Consider the following 21,211-nt stretch of genomic DNA (forward strand, 5'->3'; position numbering starts at 1 on the left):
TTTGTACTTTTCTGGATGGGTATCATCTTTACAGGGAGAGGCAGTTTTGAACAGAAACTTTTCTATATGATTGGAATAGTTTTAAAAAAGAAGCCTACACACTACCCAAATTGCATTAGCTTACAAATCCAGCCTCGTGGCCTGCAATACATCACAATACAATTAACCACATGGTTTGGTCTATGTATTATCAGTAATGCCATGTACAAGTACAAAAAATGTATGAGTATTTCAATATCAGTTGACTAAACCAGGAAGTCACATGTGTAATTAGTTGGTAAAACAGTTACCACTTCCTTCTTATCACTGCAACCCAGGCTTGACTTCAGCCACAGAGTCAGTTACATTTCTTTTGGGCAAGATGCAGTTGAGAATGGAAGGGATTAGTGGATCAGAGGTTCATCTAAATCGGGAAAGAGGGGCGCTGCGCCCTCTTGTTTCAGCCCAGCGCCCCCTTGTCAACTTCAGATTTTACCTTAATATCCAGCATACAGCCTTCACTCAGCAATTGATTCTTCCATAAATACATAGAATTGGCTCCCTCGCCTGTGTGTGCTCCCTCTTATTCAATTTTTCTAGAAATAGCCCTGAGTGGCTGTTGTCTGCCTTGACCTTACGAAGGTTCCTTCTTGACTGGTTTCCTTACTACTTAAAGATTGGGTTATTCATGTACAACCATTTGGAACACTGCAGTGGATAATGAAGCCAATTAGCTGCAAGCTTGGCTGACTCGATCAGTCCATGAACTTTGAAGTCATCACTGTTTGCATGAAAAAGCATGAGTCATCTTTACATTAATGAGCCAATCTAACATTCAACTACAAGGAGCAAAATTGGCTTATTACATTGATAAAACTCTATCTGGTTTCATAACCTACATATGCTTAACTGTGACTTGGTGCAAGTATCTGCAAAAAAAGACGTCAAAATATAATAACTTTAACTAAAAAAAAGGACAGTCCTCCATAATCTCAGATCTGCATGCAATATTACCATTTCCTATGATCTTTTATGCTTTGCTTTCCAAGCACACTGATTCATCGGACAACTGAGCAAAGGGGAAAGAAAAGAAAAGCTTTCATCTTTGCTCAAAGAACTCTATAGGTGCTATGGGCCAACTGTAAAGCCTCTTCCTTTTCAGGGAGGGATGAAGGAGATTTTCACCTGTCACATATGATATATAGGAGGTTTTTAGGGAGGTTTTTAGGTCTGAAGAAGTGGTGTTTAAGACCTCGTAGAACATCATGATCACCTTACCTTTTATTACTTTTTACGTCTCCTTGTCATTTACAACCCAAAAGCATTTTAACCCACGTGTACCCTATGCAAAGATAGTCTGATGCAGAACAAGAATACATATTACTTTTTACCGTCAGACTACTAAATGGTAATCTGTGTTGCCATTACATACAGGCTATCCTACACCTGTGACATAACTGATGCACATACCGTAATTCCAGTCTAAGCCTTAACTCTCTCACTATATTGTCTGCATGTTTCATACAAGCATCCAAAAGGCTGTGTTATCCGACTCGATTTCGAGAGGCCAAATGCTATATGATACAGATGGATGGAGATGCCATATCCACCCATATGATACGTGTGGAAAATTTTGATGACTGGTATTATCGGGAATGTTACTAGAAGGTGACATGTAATAACCTCCACAGAGACGGTTTAAGCGCCCATTAATTTTGCGTTGAATAGGATCCATCAAGGTTCAATCCAGATCTATTTGCATCACCATACCAGAGGGCATTACTTGGAGCCCTAATAACGTTCACAGTACCATCAGGCGAGCTGGGACCAGATTGGCCACCTGTTGCACATAATGGGGAAATCCAATCTGCCAACACACATGAATCTCAATACAAACAAGGGATGACTTTGGCAGTGTGGGAGTAAAGGAAAAGCTAACACTTTAAATCTAGAGGGGAAGCATCTTGTTTTCTTCAGTATAAATTTGCCATACAAAACATGAAACAGGTAAGCATCACTTGTATTTGTATTTCATATGTGCGAGCCAGACATATGCCTACATCGTGTTGCAATGCACTTCAATTACAGAAATTTTGAATGCATAGATTTCTATAAATAAGGAACATGATGGTCAGGTAATACTGTACTGTAGGCATTGCTGATGGCTGAATCAATGGGCGAGAAATGAAGATAAATGGACAGTCAGTGACCAACTTGCAGACTTGAATAGCACTACTACTAACAAACCTTACAAAGTGTGGCAGTTCCAATAACAGATTGATTAGCATTGATTGATAATACTGGACCCCAGTCTAGTTCACTACAGTGACCTGCCACACCCCCTGGCCTATTTGACCTGTAAACAGTCATGCACATGTGGTGTGAAAGCAACAGTTGTTTACACTCGCATTCCTGATGAATATGCACTGTTTAACACCTTTTGCTCATATCATGTGTAGAACCAACAAGTCACCTGTTAACCTTGAACTCCACAACAAAAGACCTGAAACCTGTGGACTCTGGTTACCTGATATATAGATGGAGACTTCCTAGCTATACAGACGGCCCAATGTAGTGTTCTACGTTTTACTTTTAGTCTACTTCCTAGTTGTCAGATTTTATTACTACAGCTTGGAGTAATAACAGTCATTTACAACAGGGGTTGAGAGCTTGTAATACATTTTGCACTGATTTTACCCAGATGGTAAACGTCCATATGGTTAATCCAGTTTGCAGAGCCCACATTAGGCCGTATTTACACCTCACACATGCACATGTACACACACCTCGGAACTTCTTGGGCGGGTTGGAGAGGTCGCCGGCGTCTGGCTGGACCACGCACCGGTCATCAACCAGGCTGGACAAGGAGAAAACACAAGATCAGCTCCACACGATTTAGTTCTTTTATTGTAAAGAAGCATGATCAAGCTTTGTGTCGTTTGCCAGATGAAGAAGAAACGCCGATTGACAAAATTATGACCTGAATGCAAAGAAATTCTATACTCACTGTTTTCGTCGTATTTTTGCATGCAAATTTCACCCATAACATACGAGAGGTATCAATATATTTATTGCGTGCAACTTAATACGAGAGAACGACAGGGCGATCACGGAAGTGCATGTTGGATCGGAGAATAACATAGTTGTTGGTGGGTGTAACACGGCACATCAGACACTGGTCGGAACACAAACACAAAACATGCAAAAAGTCAGCCATGCCCACAGGTCTACATTGAGAAATCTAGCTTGTCTGCCTACCCAAGAGTTGATATGAAGCCGCTGACAGAGCCCTCGGCGAACAGGGACACGATGTCGCCGATGTGGAGGAAGCTCGACGGCTCGCCCATCGTCGGCTCGCTGGAGTGAAGTCTGCCACCAGTCTCAGAGCAGGAGAGTTTTGGATGAATGAACGGTGAGATCTGCCATCTCAGCTAGGGGCGGGCCAACTTTTCAGACGACTGTCGTCTCGACCCAGCTAACTGCGCCTTTCATGACCGGCTAAAGTTCCCGACAGTCGCCGTAGGCACTTCAATTCTTCACTAGATTACTCGGTCGCCCAGAAAATTGCAGATACTGCGGAAACTTGGGCGAAAAAGAACTCAGGACCAGCCGTGCAAACACAGTTTTCCTCACTCCACCACTGCATGAGTTATGAGGAAGTGAACCGAACAACTGACATCCGGAAAATTTAACATTGCGCGAGCCTCATCACGTATTCTGCAGTTTGGGCGGAATGATATACCACTTTGGCCCTATGTTCAACGCTGATTGGTTTATTGTAAAACATCTAACCAATCATAGCTACTGGTTGAGTAGAAATGTAGTTCACCGTAAATTTTGTTCAAGACTGTAAGTATGTCATTATATCTTGATATTTTAATCATATTCTGTCATTATTTTATGTAATTCATTAAAAATTAGGACGTAAATAATATATTTCACATCGAGAGATGATATTTTCTAAAACAGTGTTCAAAACCCTATGTTTCAGCTTCGTCACCGTCAATCCGATGATAGCTCAGTTGGTAGAGCGGAGGACTGTAGTGGTTGTTGCTGGCATCCTTAGGTCGGTGGTTCAAATCCGCCTCATCGGAGTTTTTTTCTTCATCTAAATCAATGTGGGGCACATTGAGGCAAATGTGCATTGAACATTATTTTTCACAATTATTTATTACTTTTTTATTTTTCGTTTTATTTGAGCAACAAGTTTACAGGGGTCGAGGTTGACACACCCCCTTTCAGGGCATCAGACGATTCAAGATGGCTGCCTCCATCGCAAAGAAAAACTTTTCCTGCCAGTGGCAGTGCCACATACTCTACTTATACGTTGTTGTTCTCCTGCTTGTATTCATCCCTGTTCTGTTACAAGGTCAGGAGGCAGAGGAAGCATCATGTAAATCCGACAAGGACGAAAGCTGTGGCTGTGCAGCAACTAGCAGGGACAAGGCCACATACAGCAAACCGGTTGAGGGGGAGGGGGGCGCCGAAACTCCGAAGTTTGACAAGGATGCTGCAAGGACTGCGAAGAGTTCCACAACTACAAGGACGAATCAGATGGTGTTTGTTCGCGGTGGAGAGTTCACGATGGGCACGGATGCCGTGAAGTTTCCCCAAGACGGGGAGGGCCCGGCCAGAAGAGTGCGGGTCGACTCCTTCCACGCCGATGTGTACGAGGTGTCGAACGCCGAGTTTGATATCTTTGTTAGGGAAGCCGGATATGTTACCGAGGTGCGACACAGTTGGAAGACTTGTCCTTCACTTTCTACTAGAATCAATTTCTTCTATTTAAGGCCATTATACAATGTCCCGTTTCAAATCCAAAAAAAGTATTCTAAAATCGATAAATACTTCAACTACAACGGCTGGTAGGCAAGCATCGTTTCGGGGTAATGACCTAGAGGTCAGTCAACTTTTGGGAAGCTCACAGCTGACCAAGCGGACACTTGCACAAACGACCTAGAGGTCAATAGACCAGTAACTTAATGTGTCACAGAATGTTTTTTTTTTTCTTATTGGGAAAAAATTAACAATGATTGTCCTGGTCATCATATTCTTCTTTTCATCCTGTCGGACGATCTGTTCAACGTCGATGGTACCTTGTATCAAACCAAGGAGGTTAGGCCCACAGTACAGGCGGTAACAGGTCAACTCGCCCCAAGTCCAACTCGCCCCAATTATTTACGACCAACTCGCCCCAGTTTAGGGCTTATGAAACTTGGTTTTATATGCATATCTCTGGCTTCTAAATATTACTTAACATGCTGACAAAGCTTCGTTACTCAATATCTTAACATTCTCTTCTCTGTTTTAACGCCGATTGATGCCGAGGGCGCCGGCGGGCCATGTTACATGTCGGCCCGCCGGGTTCACCGGGACCTGCGCCCGCTCGCGATCGCTCGCTGTAATCTCAAGCATGGCTGATGACTGCTGACTCAAATTATTCTTCAAGTACATGCTCCAAGAAGCTTTATATAATACTTAAAGTTTCCTAGCACATAAGGTAAGCAACAGTATTTCGGATCGCCATGCTTGAGACTAGAGCTAGCGGCCGTACACTGTGACACGGCGGGCCGACGCGCTGACCGGGCCCGCCAGTGAATCCCGAGTTCGTTGCTAAATACGTGCCCAGCTAAGAAAACAAATGTTAAATTAGAGTCACAAGGTTTATTGACATGTAAAGTAATATTTAGAAGTAGGATTTATGGATGTAAAACCGGTATAAAACCAGGTTTGATAAGCCCTAATTTGGGGCGAGTTGGTAGTAAATAGTTGGGGCGAGTTGGACTTGGGGCGAGTTGTCTAGGATTCGTACAGGCATGTTGCATGGATGGACATTGTCATTTGATGAAATGTAAAAATAAAAGGTCGTGAATTACAAATATACCTGTCTCTTTTAGGCGGAGAAGTTTGGGGACTCCTTTGTTTTGGAGAATCTCATCAGTGAAAAAGTGAAGTCAGAAATAACTCAAGCAGTAAGTTGTGGAACTTCATTGTGTACAAAATCTTTCTCTTTTCATTATGGTAGACTGATTTTGTTTAACCTGAGTACCATCCTCTGAAGGGACCGCTGGCTCAATGCTTTTCGCTTGCTTACCACGGTGGTTAGCAAGCTGCTGCAAGCAAAAAGCATTGAGCCAGCGGTCACTACAGAGGATGGTTTTGTTACCACCCATTATGTGAATGTTGTGAGTCATGTCTGAGTCTGATGTCCCTTTCTTGAGGTTGCCGGCGCCCCCTGGTGGCTGCCTGTGAAAGGTGCAGACTGGAGACACCCCGAGGGCCTGGACTCTGACATCATCAACAGGTGAACATGGACAAGCTCTCTATCTCTCTCTCCATCTGTCTCTCTCTGTGTGTGTCTGTTTGTGTGTGTGTGTCTCTCTCTCTGTCTCTCTATACATTGTCTTAAGTTTGCTGGCAATACTGCTCATATTATTTAATGAAATACAATGTACTGTACATATTTTTGTGATGAATAGAATATTTGCTGTTCTATGACTATGTGGTAAGAGGCTATTGGTCAATTTTGAATTTGATGCAGAAGCAGGAATTGAAATAGCAGGTAGTCATTTAAGAGAATGTGGTCATACCAATGATGCAGGCTAAATTCTGTTGAAAACTTGTGCCACAGGAACTTTAGGGACTGTCATTTCTGAGAGTGATTTGCCATAGGTGGGGATTTGGTGTCATCATTCTCTTGCACATGTGATGATAATACTACTTGGTATGAGATTATAGTATTAACTCTATGACTCTAACAAGCATTGTTTCCTATGCTCTACAGAATGGACCACCCTGTAGTGCATGTGTCCTGGAACGATGCCGTCGCCTACTGTACCTGGGCAGGGAAGAGGCTTCCCACTGAGGCGGAGTGGGAGTACGCCAGCCGGGGAGGCCTGGAGAACAGGTATAATCTGGACAGTAGTCATGTACTGCCATCTAGCATTTGTTGACAGTACTGCATCTTGTAATGTCATACATCATATTGAATATGCTTAGCTTCAGTGTTAATTGTACAGTGATGGTTTTCCTTTTTCCATCTCCTGGCAGATTGTATCCATGGGGAAACAACCCCATGCCAAAGGGAGAACACAGGATGAACATATGGCAGGTGAGGAAATTCTTGTCAGGATAGACAAAATCTCCATCTTCTGGATTTACAGTAGAACTGCAAATTGGCAATTCGACACCATTCAGCTATACATATATCTGTGTCTGTATCTGACTGTAATCTCTTATAACCTGCCTCAATGTTACTAAGTTTCAGATATGGTTATCAATGTTTCTGTAGGGCAAGTTTCCTGAGGTGAACACAGAAGAAGATGGATATGTTTCTACAGCTCCGGTAAGTCTCACACTTTCTTCTCGCTTGACTCATCAGTCTTAAGAATATTCCGAGTCTCTAATTTATGCTGTTTGAATTTTCCTGACACTGTAGGGTCTGTAAGTCTGTGACAGGTTTTGCTTGGTGAATTGCAGGTGACGTCCTACAAACCCAACAAGTTTGGGCTGTACAACACGGCAGGCAACGTGTGGGAGTGGGTATCAGACTGGCTGAGTGTCCGCCACACTCAGGAGCTACAAGTTAACCCTGTAAGTACCGAGGGTAACTGTGCATCCATCACACACAGGAGCTACAAGATAACTCTGTACACACACGGTATGATGAAGAAATGTAAAAGGAGGGTTCAGAATGACACTGCAATATTTTTATCCACTAGTCAGTTCCCAGATCAATCTATCTCAAATATGTATTCAAACATAATAATATACAAATGAATGAGAAACTGATCGCTTTCTTTTACCCATTTTCCAGAAAGGACCAGCCAGCAGTGCAACCAATGACAAGGTGAAGAAGGGAGGGTCCTACATGTGTCATGAGGTAAAGATTCTTGTCATCATATCTTAAATGTCATGAAACTGATTTGCAGAGATGGTGGTGTTCATTCAGTTCTTAGCTACTTGCTGATTGCAATTCTCTTAAATGTTGGACTGTCTTTGAATATAAAAGATTCCTCTCCATTGACAATTCTTGCCTCCCCCCTCTCCCCAGGATTATTGCTACAGGTACAGGAACGCTGCCCGTAGTCAGAACACCCCCGACAGCTCCGCCTCCAACCTGGGATTCAGATGTTTCGCTGACAAACTTCCCCAGGGGGTGGGGGAGGTCAAACTGTGAAGCCCCAGGTTGGGGGGAGGGGAGTCTGCTATGTAATAATTGCAGTAAATGAAGCAGTTGGATGGAGATTAGATACTAGTATGGGAATTAGATATACCAGGTACACAATGTACTTAGATTCTAAATGTCAGAATGTCTTCCATGTCAGATTATGTTTAGGTGACAATTTGCCTGATAGAATACTGAAGATAGTATAGTATAAACAAGTTACACGAATCATGAATCATAATTCTAAGTTATGTAACATGCAGCCCAATACAGGTGTTTGTTTTGTGCAATTTAAAAGTGTTCTGTGCTTGCGAAGAAGTGAAAAGTAAGTATACTTGTACTTCAGATGGGAAGGGTGTAGAATTTGTCAGCTTTTTTAAAATCAGCCATTCCATAAAGTGCAATATTTCTTATCTGAGATAGGACAGATGCCATAATGGTATAGAATGTAAATTTTCTAAATACAAGAACTCAGAAAATAATGTTTTGATAGGAAAGTTACAAATTTCACCGCAGCTTAAAAATTACATGTAAAGAAGTATGCCATGAAACTGAAAGCATGCCATGATTGAAGATTTGGTGCGTCTTTGTTTAACACAATTCTATATTAAGTAATACATGTAATGTAGCTGCTGATAGCAAAAACAATCAGAATTAGATAGATGTGTTACTTGTACCTCACACAGTATTGAGGACATTGTAACAATAGTCAACATGCTTGAAACTATGCTTATGGGCCGCTATGACCATGTTAACTGATACCGTGCTTATGAGCATTCGAATGTAGATGTTTACTTTGGTATGGGTTTTCATACCATCTCTACTTTTTATGAAGATGGTATCAAAGTAGTGAGTCCACAATAAACAGTCATCATGAATTTGTTACTTTATTTCATGCACTTCATACAGACTTGGATCAAAAGGAAGAAAACCTGTACACATTTCAGACCCACAGAAGCAAGGCTTCAGTTTTGATGAGTCTTTGCTCTTTTCTGTCTCCTTCTGTAACTGTCCCTGTTTTGCAACATTCCCGTACTCCCCTGAATAGTCGAACGACAGCTCCTCTCCTATTGCTATGTCTCTCCCAGCAAAGAGTGCAAGTTTGGGGACCTCTGAGTCCACCCTGACTGGCAGCATCAGTAAGTTTGGTGCACAGGAATGGTTTATATATCTACCTACATTTCCTATGTAGGTTGGATCTACGTGTGTCTCTACTATCCTTCCACCTGCAATGTGTTCCCTGAGTGCGAGTATGTAGTTCATGTCTTCTTGTTTCATGTTCTGAGTCCTCTTCCTTGCCTCCTCTAATCCGAGTACCTCCCCAGCGTACTCACACACGAACCTCCCCAATGGTATTCTCTCAGCAGCCCGCACCCCCCAGCCTTTTTGAGGGGAGTGGAAGACTTGCAGTTTTAAGGAGACACCTTTCTGGGCCACACGGTTGGAACACTGTTCCCCACACTGACAGGAGGTGTTGCACTCCAGGACGGGTTTGGAGCGGAGGAACTTCTCGAGTTGTTCTGTTAGAAGGCAGCCTGAGTTGTCGTATGTTGGTCCATATCGGAGGATGCAGGGGCAGTCTGAGGAGCAGCTGGGAGTATGACAGTCACAGCCTTCGTACATCATCTCACTGGGGTCTGCAGGGGCACCTGGGCCAGTGACGTTGGTGGGAGTGTACTGGGATTGTAATGAAGACAACATGAAACAGTTTTGCACATCAAGTCTATGTTTATTTTCAACATTGACACAGTGAATAGAAACTACAATGTAGACTTCTGTTGATGGATAAGATCAACAAATTCTATTCGTCTGTTGGAATACAAACTATTCAATTACTACATGTAACTAGTATCTAATGATTTTGATGTCAGGTAACGTTACATACTAGTACTATTACTAGTAACATAAAAGTTTCAGAAATGTTGAAAACATGTGGAGCTCATTGTTACCTCATTATACTATCAAAATTTGTGCAGTAAAAGTATTGACATGCCATTAAGAAATCGTTTTTCTATTTTGTTATTTTTCTTTTCAAAGGGTTCACAAGTGCCAAAGTACTGTATAAGATGTTCCACCCCTCCCCCCCTCCGGAGGTGGCTCCCCAACTGAACACCTATGTCTACAGTAGAGTAGAGTACATCTATGTGAAACCACGTCAGTACAATACATGGTACCTTAATATCAGACAGTCTTGTGCCTTCGACGTTGCTAAGAGCAGGAACTGCAACGTTTTCCAACCCACAACAAACGTCATCCACAACCAAAAGCTCCATGTTGCATGCATACTTCCCTCATGGATCAAACGTGCCCCCTGTCGATTTAGTGAATAAATGCAGCAGTGACTGCAATAATAACCTGCATTTTTACTGCTAAACGCCAGGGGTCTCTTTTAAACCGTGATTAGTAGGTCATGGCATTGTGGGTAAAACAGGTGACCGTCGGGTATCCAGGTGAAAATGTAACGGTGCCAAGGGGGATAGGGACGCTGTATTTTAGTAAGGCGTTGTTGCGGTCTTAAAGGTGAGTAAACCAACTATTTTAGGACGTACAAAGATGTCCCTTACATTGACATGTGATCCCTGAACAAAATGAACCACTCGGAGACCTTGAAATGTGATCAGAACGCGGCCTAACAGTTGTTGAATGTCTAGCCAGGTGTGTCCAGGTGTTGTTGTTGTTCGCCATAATTTATTTCCTTTCATGCATAACATGCCATTGTTTTCTGTGTGTTGCGCACAAATTTGAGGTGCCACTGGTCTACATGGATGAAGACGTACCAGAAAAGCACAGCTAACGACGAGCAAATAAATAACTTGAACTAAGGTGATAACGCTACAAAGCGCTGATACAAGCAAGTTTAACGTTAACGTTACTATTAATTTTCTGGAATCTTGAAGTGATCAACTATTCAAAAGGCCCAGTAAACGTTCCTTGTTTATGCTTATACTTTATAGTAGAGTAGAGTAGAATATCGACAACCAGCTTGGGTCTCTGATTTAGTGCAATGATGTGACAACTGTTATTGTTAAACAGGCCACAAAGGTTTCATGTAGAATTGAAATCAACAACTCATTTGTTGAGAGATATGTTATCCGAAAAAATGACATTGACCTGAACAGTTAACTTAGGTAGTTCCAATGTAAGTCCGAACTTCAAAGTTATAGGACCTTATAGTTAAGTGATCAACCTAAGTTCAAATAGCATTCACATTATAACAATATTAATGTTCATTATGTATTTGAACCTGATATAACATTAGCCTTGATGCGATTTTTCAGAGTGTTTTCATATTTTCTCCTTTTTGCCTATTTTTAAAACCTCGTCTTGCCTACTAGTGGCAGGTGGTGATTAGTAACTGTGTCCTGCAGTCTTGTAGCCAGTGTTGTGGTGGGCTGGGTCCACACTAACATACCTGCACCCCCACTTGACCCATATAGTGTGTCCGGTAGCATTACATGGCTATCAGGGAGGTACCAAGTGTGATTCAGAATATAGGGTGATCTCTCAGCCTGGCTGGGAGATATCGACTCTTTAATTTAAGGTTGTTTGATTACCACTTGTGCCCGCAGCATGAACATAACAGTTTGAATCCATTTTCCTGTTTTTGTTTCACTTTTATGAATACAAGAAGAGGGAATCTTTTGATAACACTAAGAAGTATTCTCCCTTTTTTCCTCAGAGTAGACTGTTCCCAGTTAGGATTTAGCCCCATGACGATGTTAGCTTTGCGGACCCACTGCAAGCGTTAGTTCCCACACTCTTCATGTGCCAGCAAGCATTGCAGCTTTCTCATGGTGAGTTCTACACTGTACTGTAGAATAGTGTAATGGCCATTAAGTGATTAACATTATTTCAAAGCTTCCAAAAGTTATACTCTAATTGCCTCTGTTTGTATCCTGAGAAGGATTTTATATTAAGGTAAGATTAAGATAAAAGGTATACATTATTTTACTGTTACTAATACTTAGTAATCAGTGCATGACAATAGTTGACTACTGTTTTAACAGTAGGTCTAGTGTTTTTCTAACAATGATGCCTCCCTGTCGAACAGCTCAGCTTTTCAACTGGACTAACAGAAAGTCCAGCTGAAATTATCAGTTTTTATCCTTCTCCTTTTTCTTCAGGAAGGGACAAGTATAGAACAGTATCATGAGTACCTCATAGTCATAGTCATTATCAGTACTATTCAACAAGGACTTGTATAAATGACTTGAAAATAGTTGTTAAAAGAGGTACAATCCTTACAAAATTTTCCATGGTGATGCCTCTATGTTGGCAGGATTTTTGGTAACCTATACCATACTTGAAAGGCCGTATAACTCTCACACAGTTTGGGGATCATGTACAACCAAAGACAGGCTTTCCTTGTGCTGTAACAAAACTACAGGCCCATTGTCCCGTCTCATCGCTCTTAAGGATTCCTGAGCAGGATTAAGTGTATAAGGTGTCTACTTTATGAACAGTTCCCACCAACACGATCGCAGAGACAGATAACGAAGACGGGACTACGTGTCCGTTTGAGCGCCAACTGTACAGATTGGCACAGATAAGATGGCTCATGTCGTATGGTTTACTGTGTACATACTTTTAGGGGCAACTCAAGAAGGGTGTTTACTAGTAAACGGTTGGGATTCGGGTGTTAAGTGGCCAGTTGTTGATGGGATTTTGGGTACATGACTGTAGTATACGCTTAGAGTAGAGTAGGGAACAAGCAATTGATTCTTTATTACTAGTACACAAGTGCAAACATGTAATTAAGGTATGACAACCTCCCCTGAAGTTGAGCTACCTGAGTGTGCAACCTGCAAACATAGTTGTGGGTAAGGTTACCCTAAAATTCAGCTACAGACCAGTACTGTGCAATGTGCAGGTAACAACACAGCCTTTAGGTAAAATGTTTCTTTAGCTTGGTCTCTTTCAGGTGTTTTCAAAACATCCTTATGTTTTGCTTGTTTTCTAAAACAACATGAAGCAATAAAAATAGAATATCAGACATAGTTCAGACTTTGACCCATGAAACCCAAACAATCGGAGTGACCACACCCCACCATGCCACCTCTTGACAGATGACCCCAAAATAGTAACTATGACTAATCAGTATGTAATGCATTGAACAGTGTTATACTTACTGGGCAGGCAAAGAACTGGTGGTAGATCCACTTTCTGGATGATATCCCTCCATAAAATGCATGACCATGAAACCTGTACAAGTGGCCATCTCTACATGAGGACCACCTGGTCAGATTGACCACTTTTTGGTGATGCCTTAGATACTTTCTCTGAACGACACAAGCATTAAGAATCCTGTTTATAGTGACCACCTGTCCACATACACCAGATTTTATAAGTCCACGGGTGGTTAGGTATGAAGTTTGTATACGTTAGCATAACAGATAGTGTCCTAGATGCCAAAATGTATCCAGAAATTGCAAACTTTTGCTGTGTTTTATGTCAAAATGTTTTCAGTATAAATTCAATTTTTATATTTTGTACCATTTCACAGGATTGGTCCTTATGGTAATGAAGTGGAAACTGAAACCAGGACGTTTCTTCAACCTTGAGACAACATAAGCATCTGCTTGCCTTCATCATCATGGCAACCAGGAGGAACAACCCCTGTGAAACAGACGTGAGAAATGGGATGAGAACTTGCAGCCGTCCGCAGCCACACCTGCACAGGTGCCACGCACACCTGGTGCTGCGGAATGTGACAGTCGGCCCCTGTGCGTTGTTACTGGCTGTAGGATTGTTGGTGCTCACTTGTGCACTGCCAGTGTTTGCTGCAGGGGTGGGGGAGGGGTCTGCAGGTGGGGCAGGGTGGGCGGAGTCGGGGCAGCCGGTGGGATGGGGCATCCCTGACATGAGAGCCACGGCGGGGAGGGCCTTCATGTACCAGGTACCTGGGGATGTGTTCGGGACAACTGTGGATAGCTTCAAGGTAACAATCTTTGTCTCCAAACTGCTATACACATTTTGTACTGTCTGTCTGTTTTTCACTTTTGTCTTTGATCACACAGGACTCTTTTTTTGTGTACCGAATTATGGGATTGTTTGAAGGTTGTTGATTGTCTGTAAAGGGTAGATACTAGTAATTGGTTACATAGCTAGTATCATGTCAGAAATATATATAACAATTGTCCTAATGAAACTTTGTCATTTGTACCTTACAGGTTACTGAGGTAGACTCTAAGAAGCTTCCTCATTGGCTGGAATTCGACCAATCAACAAGAACAATCTTTGGAGTCCCCATGGTAACGGATGAGGGACTGTATTACATCAGCGTGGTTGCTATGGCAACAGATTCAACACAATCAACGTCTGACATATTCCAGCTGGAAGTTGTTCTTACAGAATCTACAGCACAACCTGAGAGTCTTCAGTTTGATCCAATTCAGGGGGATTTTCTACAAGTTAGAGAAAAGACAACTAATACAAAAATGTCTGTGGAAGACTCGCAGAAAAGTAATACTGTATGTTATAATGGAGAGACCAGGGCTGTGGTTAGACTTTCAGTGAACGTTGAGGATCTCCCACCCAGACAGAGAGTAGACTTGGTTGTCAAGTTTGCAGACTTTGTGAGGAGAGACCCACAGAGCTTGAAGCTCACCCAGCGACGTAGTTCGAACGTTGGTAAACTGTTAGAGGAGTCTGTGTTGGTGGCTGGACCAGGGAATGCCAACATCAGCACAGTCCTGTCCCTGCACACGTCCACAGAACTGTCATGGCGGCTCAGCTGCGGGCTGTTCCGTGGCGTGGAGGACTTCTCCAAGGTGATGGAGCACAACGCGATGGAGGGGGTCTTGACCAGAGTCCTGGGGCATGGCGTCGTCGGCTGGCAGGTGACGTCATCGGCCTCCCGGGAGCAGAGACGGAGAAGACAGGCTGCAGGGTTTGCCACGCCCATGCCAACCCCAACCACCACCCTCTTCCCACCATCCTCCATCCCTACTGCAACCCCAGTCTCACTCTCCAGCCTAAGTGCCTTTTCCACAGCCCCCCTCCCATCTCTACCCTCCCTGTCCACTCAGCCACTAAGTCCCACAGTCACCCCAAGCTTGGTCGCCAGCCCAACGTTGGAGGCAACGGAAAGTTTCTCCTTTCTACCTGTCACCCCTTCCACTGGAATCTCACCTTCCCCTGTGGCAACGGTGATGCCAGCCTCCTCTACTCCGGTCGTCACAAGTATGTCACCACCTCTGGCTCCCTCCACAGCCTCTACTCTTGGTGTTCTGCCAACATTCACCGGTCCTGACTTAAGTTTGGAGCCTTCAAGTCCAGTTCTTTCCTTCTCACCAACTGTAACCATCTCTGGGATATCTTCACTCTCATTACCAACAGTAGTGTTCGAAACAACAAGTTTTACAGCCGCAATACAACCAACAGCCACCAGTGTGAGGGAAGAACCAACAACTACAGTCCAGCTATTGTCGTCTACCCTACCAAGCACAGGCATAGGTTCCTCCATGGAGCTCTCAACCACACCCAGCATCACAGCAGTTTTCACCACATCCTCACAACTCAGTCTTACACCGAGCCCTACACCAGGTAGCACAAGTGCACTTGCCACTGACATAGAAGTGCAATCCAGCACACCGGTGCTACTGCCAACTTCAGTCTCTGCAGTTGCCACCTCTCGTAAGTCTGACACGTCCAGTGTGGTCACTCCAACTAGTGCACTAAGCTCAAGCGGTGGGTTTGCAGGCTCCACAGCATTTGTCTCAGCCAGTAGACTTGCCACTTCTTCTGTGTTTGAGACAATTAGTGAACTTGCCACGTTGAGTAGACTTAGCACAAGTAGTGAATCTGCAGTGACTCTAGAATTAGCCACATCCCGTGTGCTCGCAACAAGCATGTCTGTCCCAGGGACTGTGTCTGCCACAGTTAGTGAACTTGCCACATTGAGTAGATTTAGCACAAGTAGTGCATCTGCAGTGACTCCAGAACTTGCCACACCCAGTGTGCTCGCAACAAGCATGTCTGTCACAGGTACTGTGCCTGCCACAGTTAGTGCAACCTTGAGCGGACTTGATACGATAAGTGCACCATCTTTAAGTAGAGACCTTGCCACAAGTAGTGCATTTGCTGCAAGTATTGCAACCTTGAGTAGACTTAGTGCAAGTAGTGCATCCTCCGTGGCTCCAGAACTTGCCACACCCAGTGTGGTTGTAACAAGTCCAGCCGTCACCAGTGAAGTTGCCACAGCTAGTGTGTACACATCTGCCAGCCCTATGTTGAGTGGTTTTGCACCATCAACCGCAGTACCGGGGTCTCTAGCATCCTCATTGCTCACCTCATCCCTACCCTCTTCCCCATCCCCATCACCCTCTCCTACCTCTTTCCCTGGTGACCAGCTCACTCCCAGCTCTCCATTGGTGTCTGCGTCTAGTGCTAGTTCCCTCAGTTCTGTTGTTTTCACAGTTCCCACTTCCAGCACCTTAAGCACCCTGCCCACCCCCAGCCTGCCAGTGGTCAGTTCTACCGCTGCACTAGTGTCTAACAGCACACTCAGCACCCTGCCCACCCCCAGTCCAGCAGTGGTGAGTTCCACTGCAGTAGTGTCTAGCAGCAGCACGCCTACAGGTGAGGTCTGCACTTGGTTTGGTTTCCTTTTGCATGTAGGTTATGTTGTTTGTATAAGCCCATTCACGGTTGCGACTATGCATGTGCAGTGTCAAAGGTAAAGGCCCCTGAGACGTAAACAAAACCCGGCGGTAGACAATGTCGAGACAAGAACCTTCACCTTTGACACTGCATATGCGTAGTCACAACCGTGAATGGACTTGTATTTTGTTCAGCACGTCTATGCAAACAGTCAGATGCACCTTCACACATTTATGACATACTTCACAAAAGCAGAGACCTTTACATGATTTCATTCCACAAGATGAAATACCTGATATATGATCTCATCATCAGATGCTGTTCTTTCCCAAACCTGTCCCCCTACCTCTCTCCTCACAAATCATAGGAGGGAGTTGACAGAGAGCCTTTGTATCTGTAAATAGCTGAGAGAACAGTAGATGAATGAGAAGTTCAATTTATCTGGTTGTTCTTGTTTTATTACACCAATACAAGAATTCTCACCTTCAGTATAAGTACACATCAAGACTTCACCTGCCTGGACCAGAACATGTGTGCTAACATTGCACTTCTACCACACTTCATATAGGACTTCTATAAGTCTATGTTATAATTACACTCTTACTCTTAGCATGAAGGAAGGAATATAACATCAACTTTTTATTCATGTTATGTGGTGTTATATGTTGACACAGTGTTCTCGCCAGGCCTTTTCAGCATAGGGGCCCCCTATGCTGTGATTTGGACCCCCTATGCTGTGGTCTAGACCCCTATGTTGTGTTTCAACCAGCATAGGGGTGTTTCTTTCTGGAAAGAACCTTGTGACCCTTCATAAATCTTATAAAAAGTTCATATTTGGCTTTAGAATGAGGCTGTAACAGAGGAAAAACTTTACTTCACAAAATTTATCCCTCAAAATGCAGGAAATAGTGTCTCATTAGGTTATGAATTCAAAAATTTTCCGGGGGAACAAGCCGGACTCCCTACTCTGTGGTAATTTCTTCGTAGCTTGCGCCGCTTAAAGTTGGCCTTCTGTACCTGACCCCTATATATGCTGTGAAAAAATTCTGGCGAGAACACTGTGACACATTGATGTGCTTTATGTTGACACCTCCATAACCCACCTTTAGTAAGAGTTCTCTCACAGTTTTAAGATGTACATGTATGTGATGTGTACCTTTAGATGTTGGTGGCATGTATCATGTTTCTTTGTCTGCTTCCACCTGCCATTCGCCAGCTACTGATGGAAACTATGGTCTTCTCCACCTGTGTAGCAGTAGTTGGAATAGGAAGCTTTAACTTGTGGTTGTGTTACTCTGTGTTACTTTGTTTAGTGTGAATCTGCTTCCACCTTTACCTCCCGACAGGGGACAGAATGATGAGTTGTGGGTGATATGATAGCTAGTGAAGGCTATTTTTATCATATCTAGTACATAACATCCTTCTGTCTACTATAGCAGAGATGTAACTTGTTTCCTGCCCTCACCCTCAGTTCCACCCAACCAGCCGCCATTACTGGTGAACCACCTGGACCACCTGCAGGTGGCTGCAGGACAGGTGTACTACAGCCGCGTGCCTTACGACACCTTCTACGACATGGAGGACGCCATGAACACCCGAGGGCTGACCCTGGAGCTGGTCGCCTTGGACGGTACAACCTGGCTGCTACTGAACGATGAATGGCAAGCCTTGTATGGGATTCCTCCATTGGTAAGAGCAACTATCTTCACACATGTCTGTGCTGAAATCTTTTCTCTCTTGACCCCTGTACATGTGTTTGCTGTCTGAATTACTCCCCTAAAACAAGAATGGAACATCCCTGGGTAAAGTTATGCTAATGCATGACTGGTTGTTCCGGTTCTGCCTCGTGTAAACACATCCTGCTGTTGTTGTGGGTAACAGTTGTCCTTTCTTCAAAAGGGCTCAATTTTGAGAGAACTACCTTCAATCTCTGCCACAGGTATACTTTCAGTTTTCTTTTCTGTATTCAAACTGCAAACCTTACATTTTGTAAGTTTTAGCTGTTTGTGTGTGTTTCCTTTACATACATTGTAAATCAACAGTCTAAAATAAACTAGACAGCAATTTGTTGAGCTACAATAGTGCAGTATAGTAAGTTGAGGTTTTATGTACTTTTATAACTAACAACATATTCAATCTCTGTAAAATATCTTCAGTTGAATCTTTTACAAACTCAGTGGCAATAATCTGACTTATGATCTTTGGATATTTGCATCTTCAGGACTCAGCCAACCAGATCTACCACTTCATCTTAGTTGCGTACGACTCCCAAGGTCTGGCCACGCGGGACTCCTTCCAACTGACCGTCACCCAGCCCCCCACCCCCTCCCACATCTTCACAGCTGTCATCGACATCGACTACAACACTTTCCAGCCTGACATCCTCAGCTGGATCAGTCTGTCAGAGAAGATCTCCACCCACTTCCGTGACAGGACCACCAACTTTATCCTCATTGACTCAGTAGAGGAGGGATCGGTTGTGTTTTCCTGGAGCAACATCTCCTTGTCCTCAACTACCTGCCAGAATTCCACCATACAGAGACTTGCAGAGGAACTGATAAATCCTGACAGAACAGTAAACCCTGACTTTGTGACTTCCTTGTCACCCGAGTATCCTGTGACTGAGGCCAGAGTGAGGTACCAGGGTGTGTGTGATCTCGCAGTGGTCTCACCCCTTCCCACCACTGCAGCTACCCTAGCCCCAGCCCCACTCAGCCATTCCAACCATCTGCTTAGTACTGTTGTCCCTGCTGCATGCATCGCAGCTATACTGCTGCTCCTGGGGGTCATCGCCTGCTGTCTCTACAGAAGTAAGAAGTCCGGCAAGAAGCTCCCCAAATACGACAAGCTAACGCTCACCAAAAATCGCAAACCTATCGTGCTGGAGGACGAGGTAGAAATGAAGGACACCAAACCCAGCAAGCCAATCGTTCTTCCCGATGAGAAGCCACCAGCCACCCACCTGCCAACACGGAGACCTGCCCCCCCTCCGTACAGAATCCCAGACACTCAGCAACTACTGAGCGGGATGGAGCCCCAGGCTGCAGCCCTCCCCCCACCCCCCAGATACACGGCGTCTGTTCCCAGGAAACCTCCCCCTCCCTACAGACTCCCCCCACCCTACACACCAAGTGCCTCCCCCCTGCCTGCGCCACTCAGCTTTGCTGACACCAAAGTGTGATCCCCAGAAGCAATATGGTAACTAAGGTAAATGTGTGAGGATTGCAGTATACATAATAATGGTAGTGTCCAGATGTTTCCTGGTAGGTCATGGTACAATCACACTTTTGAAATATGTCCAAGAACCAACATCAGCAAACTGTGTCCTTTACACAAGTACAAAATATGGTATTGTCATAGTGATACTTGTTTCGGTATGATTTTATTTCAATGATACTCATTTCTTTGTAGATACATGTACATAATTATAAGTTTGTCAGTGGACCAAAGTGGCAGTTGTTGATTGATCCGGAAGACAAGCAGTCTTCAGTACTTTAAGTTGTATGTATATAATCATCACATTGGAGGCAACAAAAGCTCATCTATGCAAGATTTTACCAGTGAAATGAAACATATCTTGACACATTCCAGGTGAAAGTATTTCCTCTGCCTTTTTTAGGTGTAAGCATATTTGTGATGATGAAAGAAGCAATAGTTAAGCTCAGATTTAAAAATGTATTTTGAGGAAAAAATTGAATTTGTTTTATTACTTTCCCAGGAATAAAACGATCAGAAATGGTACTGAGCTGAATATAGACAATCTAGTCTTATAGACTCTTTACCTTTTGTACAAACCTAAGTGTGAACTTAACTTTCAGTACATACTAAGTAGTCTAATGATATAGGGAGTACCGGTCATGAATTCTTCTAACCTTCCCATAGTTATAGCCTAGCTCTCTGGTAGAGCAAAGCATCTTGGTACTTATTAAAATCAAGATTGATAATGATTATTTCTTGTTCTAGGAAAGTTCTGTGTGTAAATATTTTGTTGGTCTCCAGTCGTTAGATTGTACATTTTTCTCCAGTAGCACAGGTTGCTCAGTAATATTTGAGTAGATTTATGAATTATTTAAGGATCAAGAGATTTTTTGAAATGGGAAATAAAGATTTTTGAACAAGCTAGTAAATTTATGTCTGGTGTCTCTTAATATATCCTATAAAACTTGCCTTTTTATACAGCAAATATTTGGTATACCAACTGCTACTGCAGAAGTATTGATTGTACTGTGTATATTGATAACAAAAGTGAAGTAAAATGAAAAATACATGAAAATATAACATCTTACAAAAAACATTAGGATGTTGCAGAGCAAAGAAATGTGCTCTCTTGAAAATGTGTGAACTTGTGCATACACAGCATGTACAAATATACATAGTAAATATTATACATAATACACTGATGTGTGTCCAGTGGTTTAGATACACATTGTGAATGAAAACCTGTCTGACTAAATGCTTGAGTTA

At 43.3% G+C, this 21,211-nt stretch overlaps 4 protein-coding genes and 1 non-coding gene across 11 annotated transcripts in view; 3 read left to right on the forward strand and 2 right to left on the reverse strand.

Moving 5' to 3' along the window:
• Positions 1 to 3,662, reverse strand: part of LOC136435356 (inositol 1,4,5-trisphosphate receptor-like) — a 95,882-nt gene extending 92,220 nt beyond the window's left edge. For all 4 annotated transcript variants that reach the window (XM_066428792.1, XM_066428791.1, XM_066428793.1 and 1 more), the window contains exons 1-2: positions 3,238 to 3,662; positions 2,766 to 2,836 (exon numbers count right to left, since the gene is read on the reverse strand). In XM_066428792.1, coding sequence (XP_066284889.1) covers positions 2,766 to 2,836; positions 3,238 to 3,326 — 160 coding nt within the window. In that variant the 5' untranslated portion in view covers positions 3,327 to 3,662. The remainder of the gene's footprint in view (positions 1 to 2,765; positions 2,837 to 3,237) is intronic.
• Positions 3,663 to 3,986: 324 nt separating this feature from the next.
• Trnay-gua (transfer RNA tyrosine (anticodon GUA)) lies at positions 3,987 to 4,073 on the forward strand. Its single transcript is given in 2 exon segments — positions 3,987 to 4,023; positions 4,038 to 4,073. It is a non-coding gene; the product is annotated as a tRNA-Tyr (tRNA).
• Positions 4,074 to 4,197: 124 nt separating this feature from the next.
• Positions 4,198 to 9,024, forward strand: LOC136435362 (formylglycine-generating enzyme-like). The gene is made up of 9 exons (XM_066428812.1): positions 4,198 to 4,707; positions 5,877 to 5,951; positions 6,201 to 6,283; positions 6,764 to 6,886; positions 7,030 to 7,090; positions 7,271 to 7,324; positions 7,459 to 7,572; positions 7,796 to 7,861; positions 8,033 to 9,024. Exons 1-9 carry the CDS (start codon positions 4,240 to 4,242, stop codon positions 8,156 to 8,158), a joined length of 1,170 nt encoding a protein of 389 aa, XP_066284909.1. The 5' UTR covers positions 4,198 to 4,239; the 3' UTR covers positions 8,159 to 9,024.
• LOC136435365 (histone-lysine N-methyltransferase SETMAR-like) lies at positions 9,015 to 10,565 on the reverse strand. Its single transcript, XM_066428816.1, has 2 exons — positions 10,321 to 10,565; positions 9,015 to 9,823 (listed from the first exon to the last, which is right to left on the reverse strand). Exons 1-2 carry the CDS (start codon positions 10,417 to 10,419, stop codon positions 9,029 to 9,031), a joined length of 894 nt encoding a protein of 297 aa, XP_066284913.1. The 5' UTR covers positions 10,420 to 10,565; the 3' UTR covers positions 9,015 to 9,028.
• A 6-nt stretch (positions 10,566 to 10,571) lies between these two features.
• Positions 10,572 to 20,874, forward strand: LOC136435358 (dystroglycan 1-like). 4 transcript variants are annotated; one of them, XM_066428805.1, is made up of 7 exons: positions 10,572 to 10,666; positions 11,826 to 11,940; positions 13,650 to 14,084; positions 14,317 to 15,781; positions 16,565 to 16,726; positions 18,219 to 18,436; positions 18,969 to 20,874. In XM_066428805.1, the coding sequence occupies exons 3-7, from the start codon at positions 13,740 to 13,742 to the stop codon at positions 19,926 to 19,928; spliced, it is 3,150 nt and encodes a 1,049-aa protein (XP_066284902.1). In that variant the 5' UTR covers positions 10,572 to 10,666; positions 11,826 to 11,940; positions 13,650 to 13,739; the 3' UTR covers positions 19,929 to 20,874. The 4 variants fall into 4 exon arrangements, with proteins under 4 accessions (XP_066284902.1, XP_066284900.1, XP_066284903.1 ...); XM_066428803.1 differs by having other exon boundaries at positions 14,317 to 16,726; XM_066428806.1 differs by lacking the exon at positions 16,565 to 16,726.
• The last annotated feature ends 337 nt before the right edge of the window (positions 20,875 to 21,211 follow it).

The sequence above is a fragment of the Branchiostoma lanceolatum genome, chromosome 5 (genome assembly GCF_035083965.1).
Source record: "Branchiostoma lanceolatum isolate klBraLanc5 chromosome 5, klBraLanc5.hap2, whole genome shotgun sequence".
Taxonomy (NCBI): domain Eukaryota; kingdom Metazoa; phylum Chordata; class Leptocardii; order Amphioxiformes; family Branchiostomatidae; genus Branchiostoma; species Branchiostoma lanceolatum.

Bases quoted from the DNA above. Each gene is read 5' to 3' on its own strand.
- LOC136435358 (XM_066428803.1), top strand. From the start codon at position 13,740: ATGGCAACCAGGAGGAACAACCCCTGTGAAACAGACGTGAGAAATGGG. The intron at 14,085-14,316 runs GTAACAATCTTT...TGTACCTTACAG, and splicing joins CAACTGTGGATAGCTTCAAG to GTTACTGAGGTAGACTCTAA. The intron at 16,727-18,218 runs GTGAGGTCTGCA...CCTCACCCTCAG, and splicing joins TAGCAGCAGCACGCCTACAG to TTCCACCCAACCAGCCGCCA.
- LOC136435362 (XM_066428812.1), top strand. From the start codon at position 4,240: ATGGCTGCCTCCATCGCAAAGAAAAACTTTTCCTGCCAGTGGCAGTGC. The intron at 6,887-7,029 runs GTATAATCTGGA...ATCTCCTGGCAG, and splicing joins CGGGGAGGCCTGGAGAACAG to ATTGTATCCATGGGGAAACA. The intron at 7,091-7,270 runs GTGAGGAAATTC...ATGTTTCTGTAG, and splicing joins ACAGGATGAACATATGGCAG to GGCAAGTTTCCTGAGGTGAA.
- LOC136435365 (XM_066428816.1), bottom strand. From the start codon at position 10,419: ATGGAGCTTTTGGTTGTGGATGACGTTTGTTGTGGGTTGGAAAACGTT. The intron at 9,824-10,320 runs GTACCATGTATT...TTACAATCCCAG, and splicing joins CAAGACTGTCTGATATTAAG to TACACTCCCACCAACGTCAC.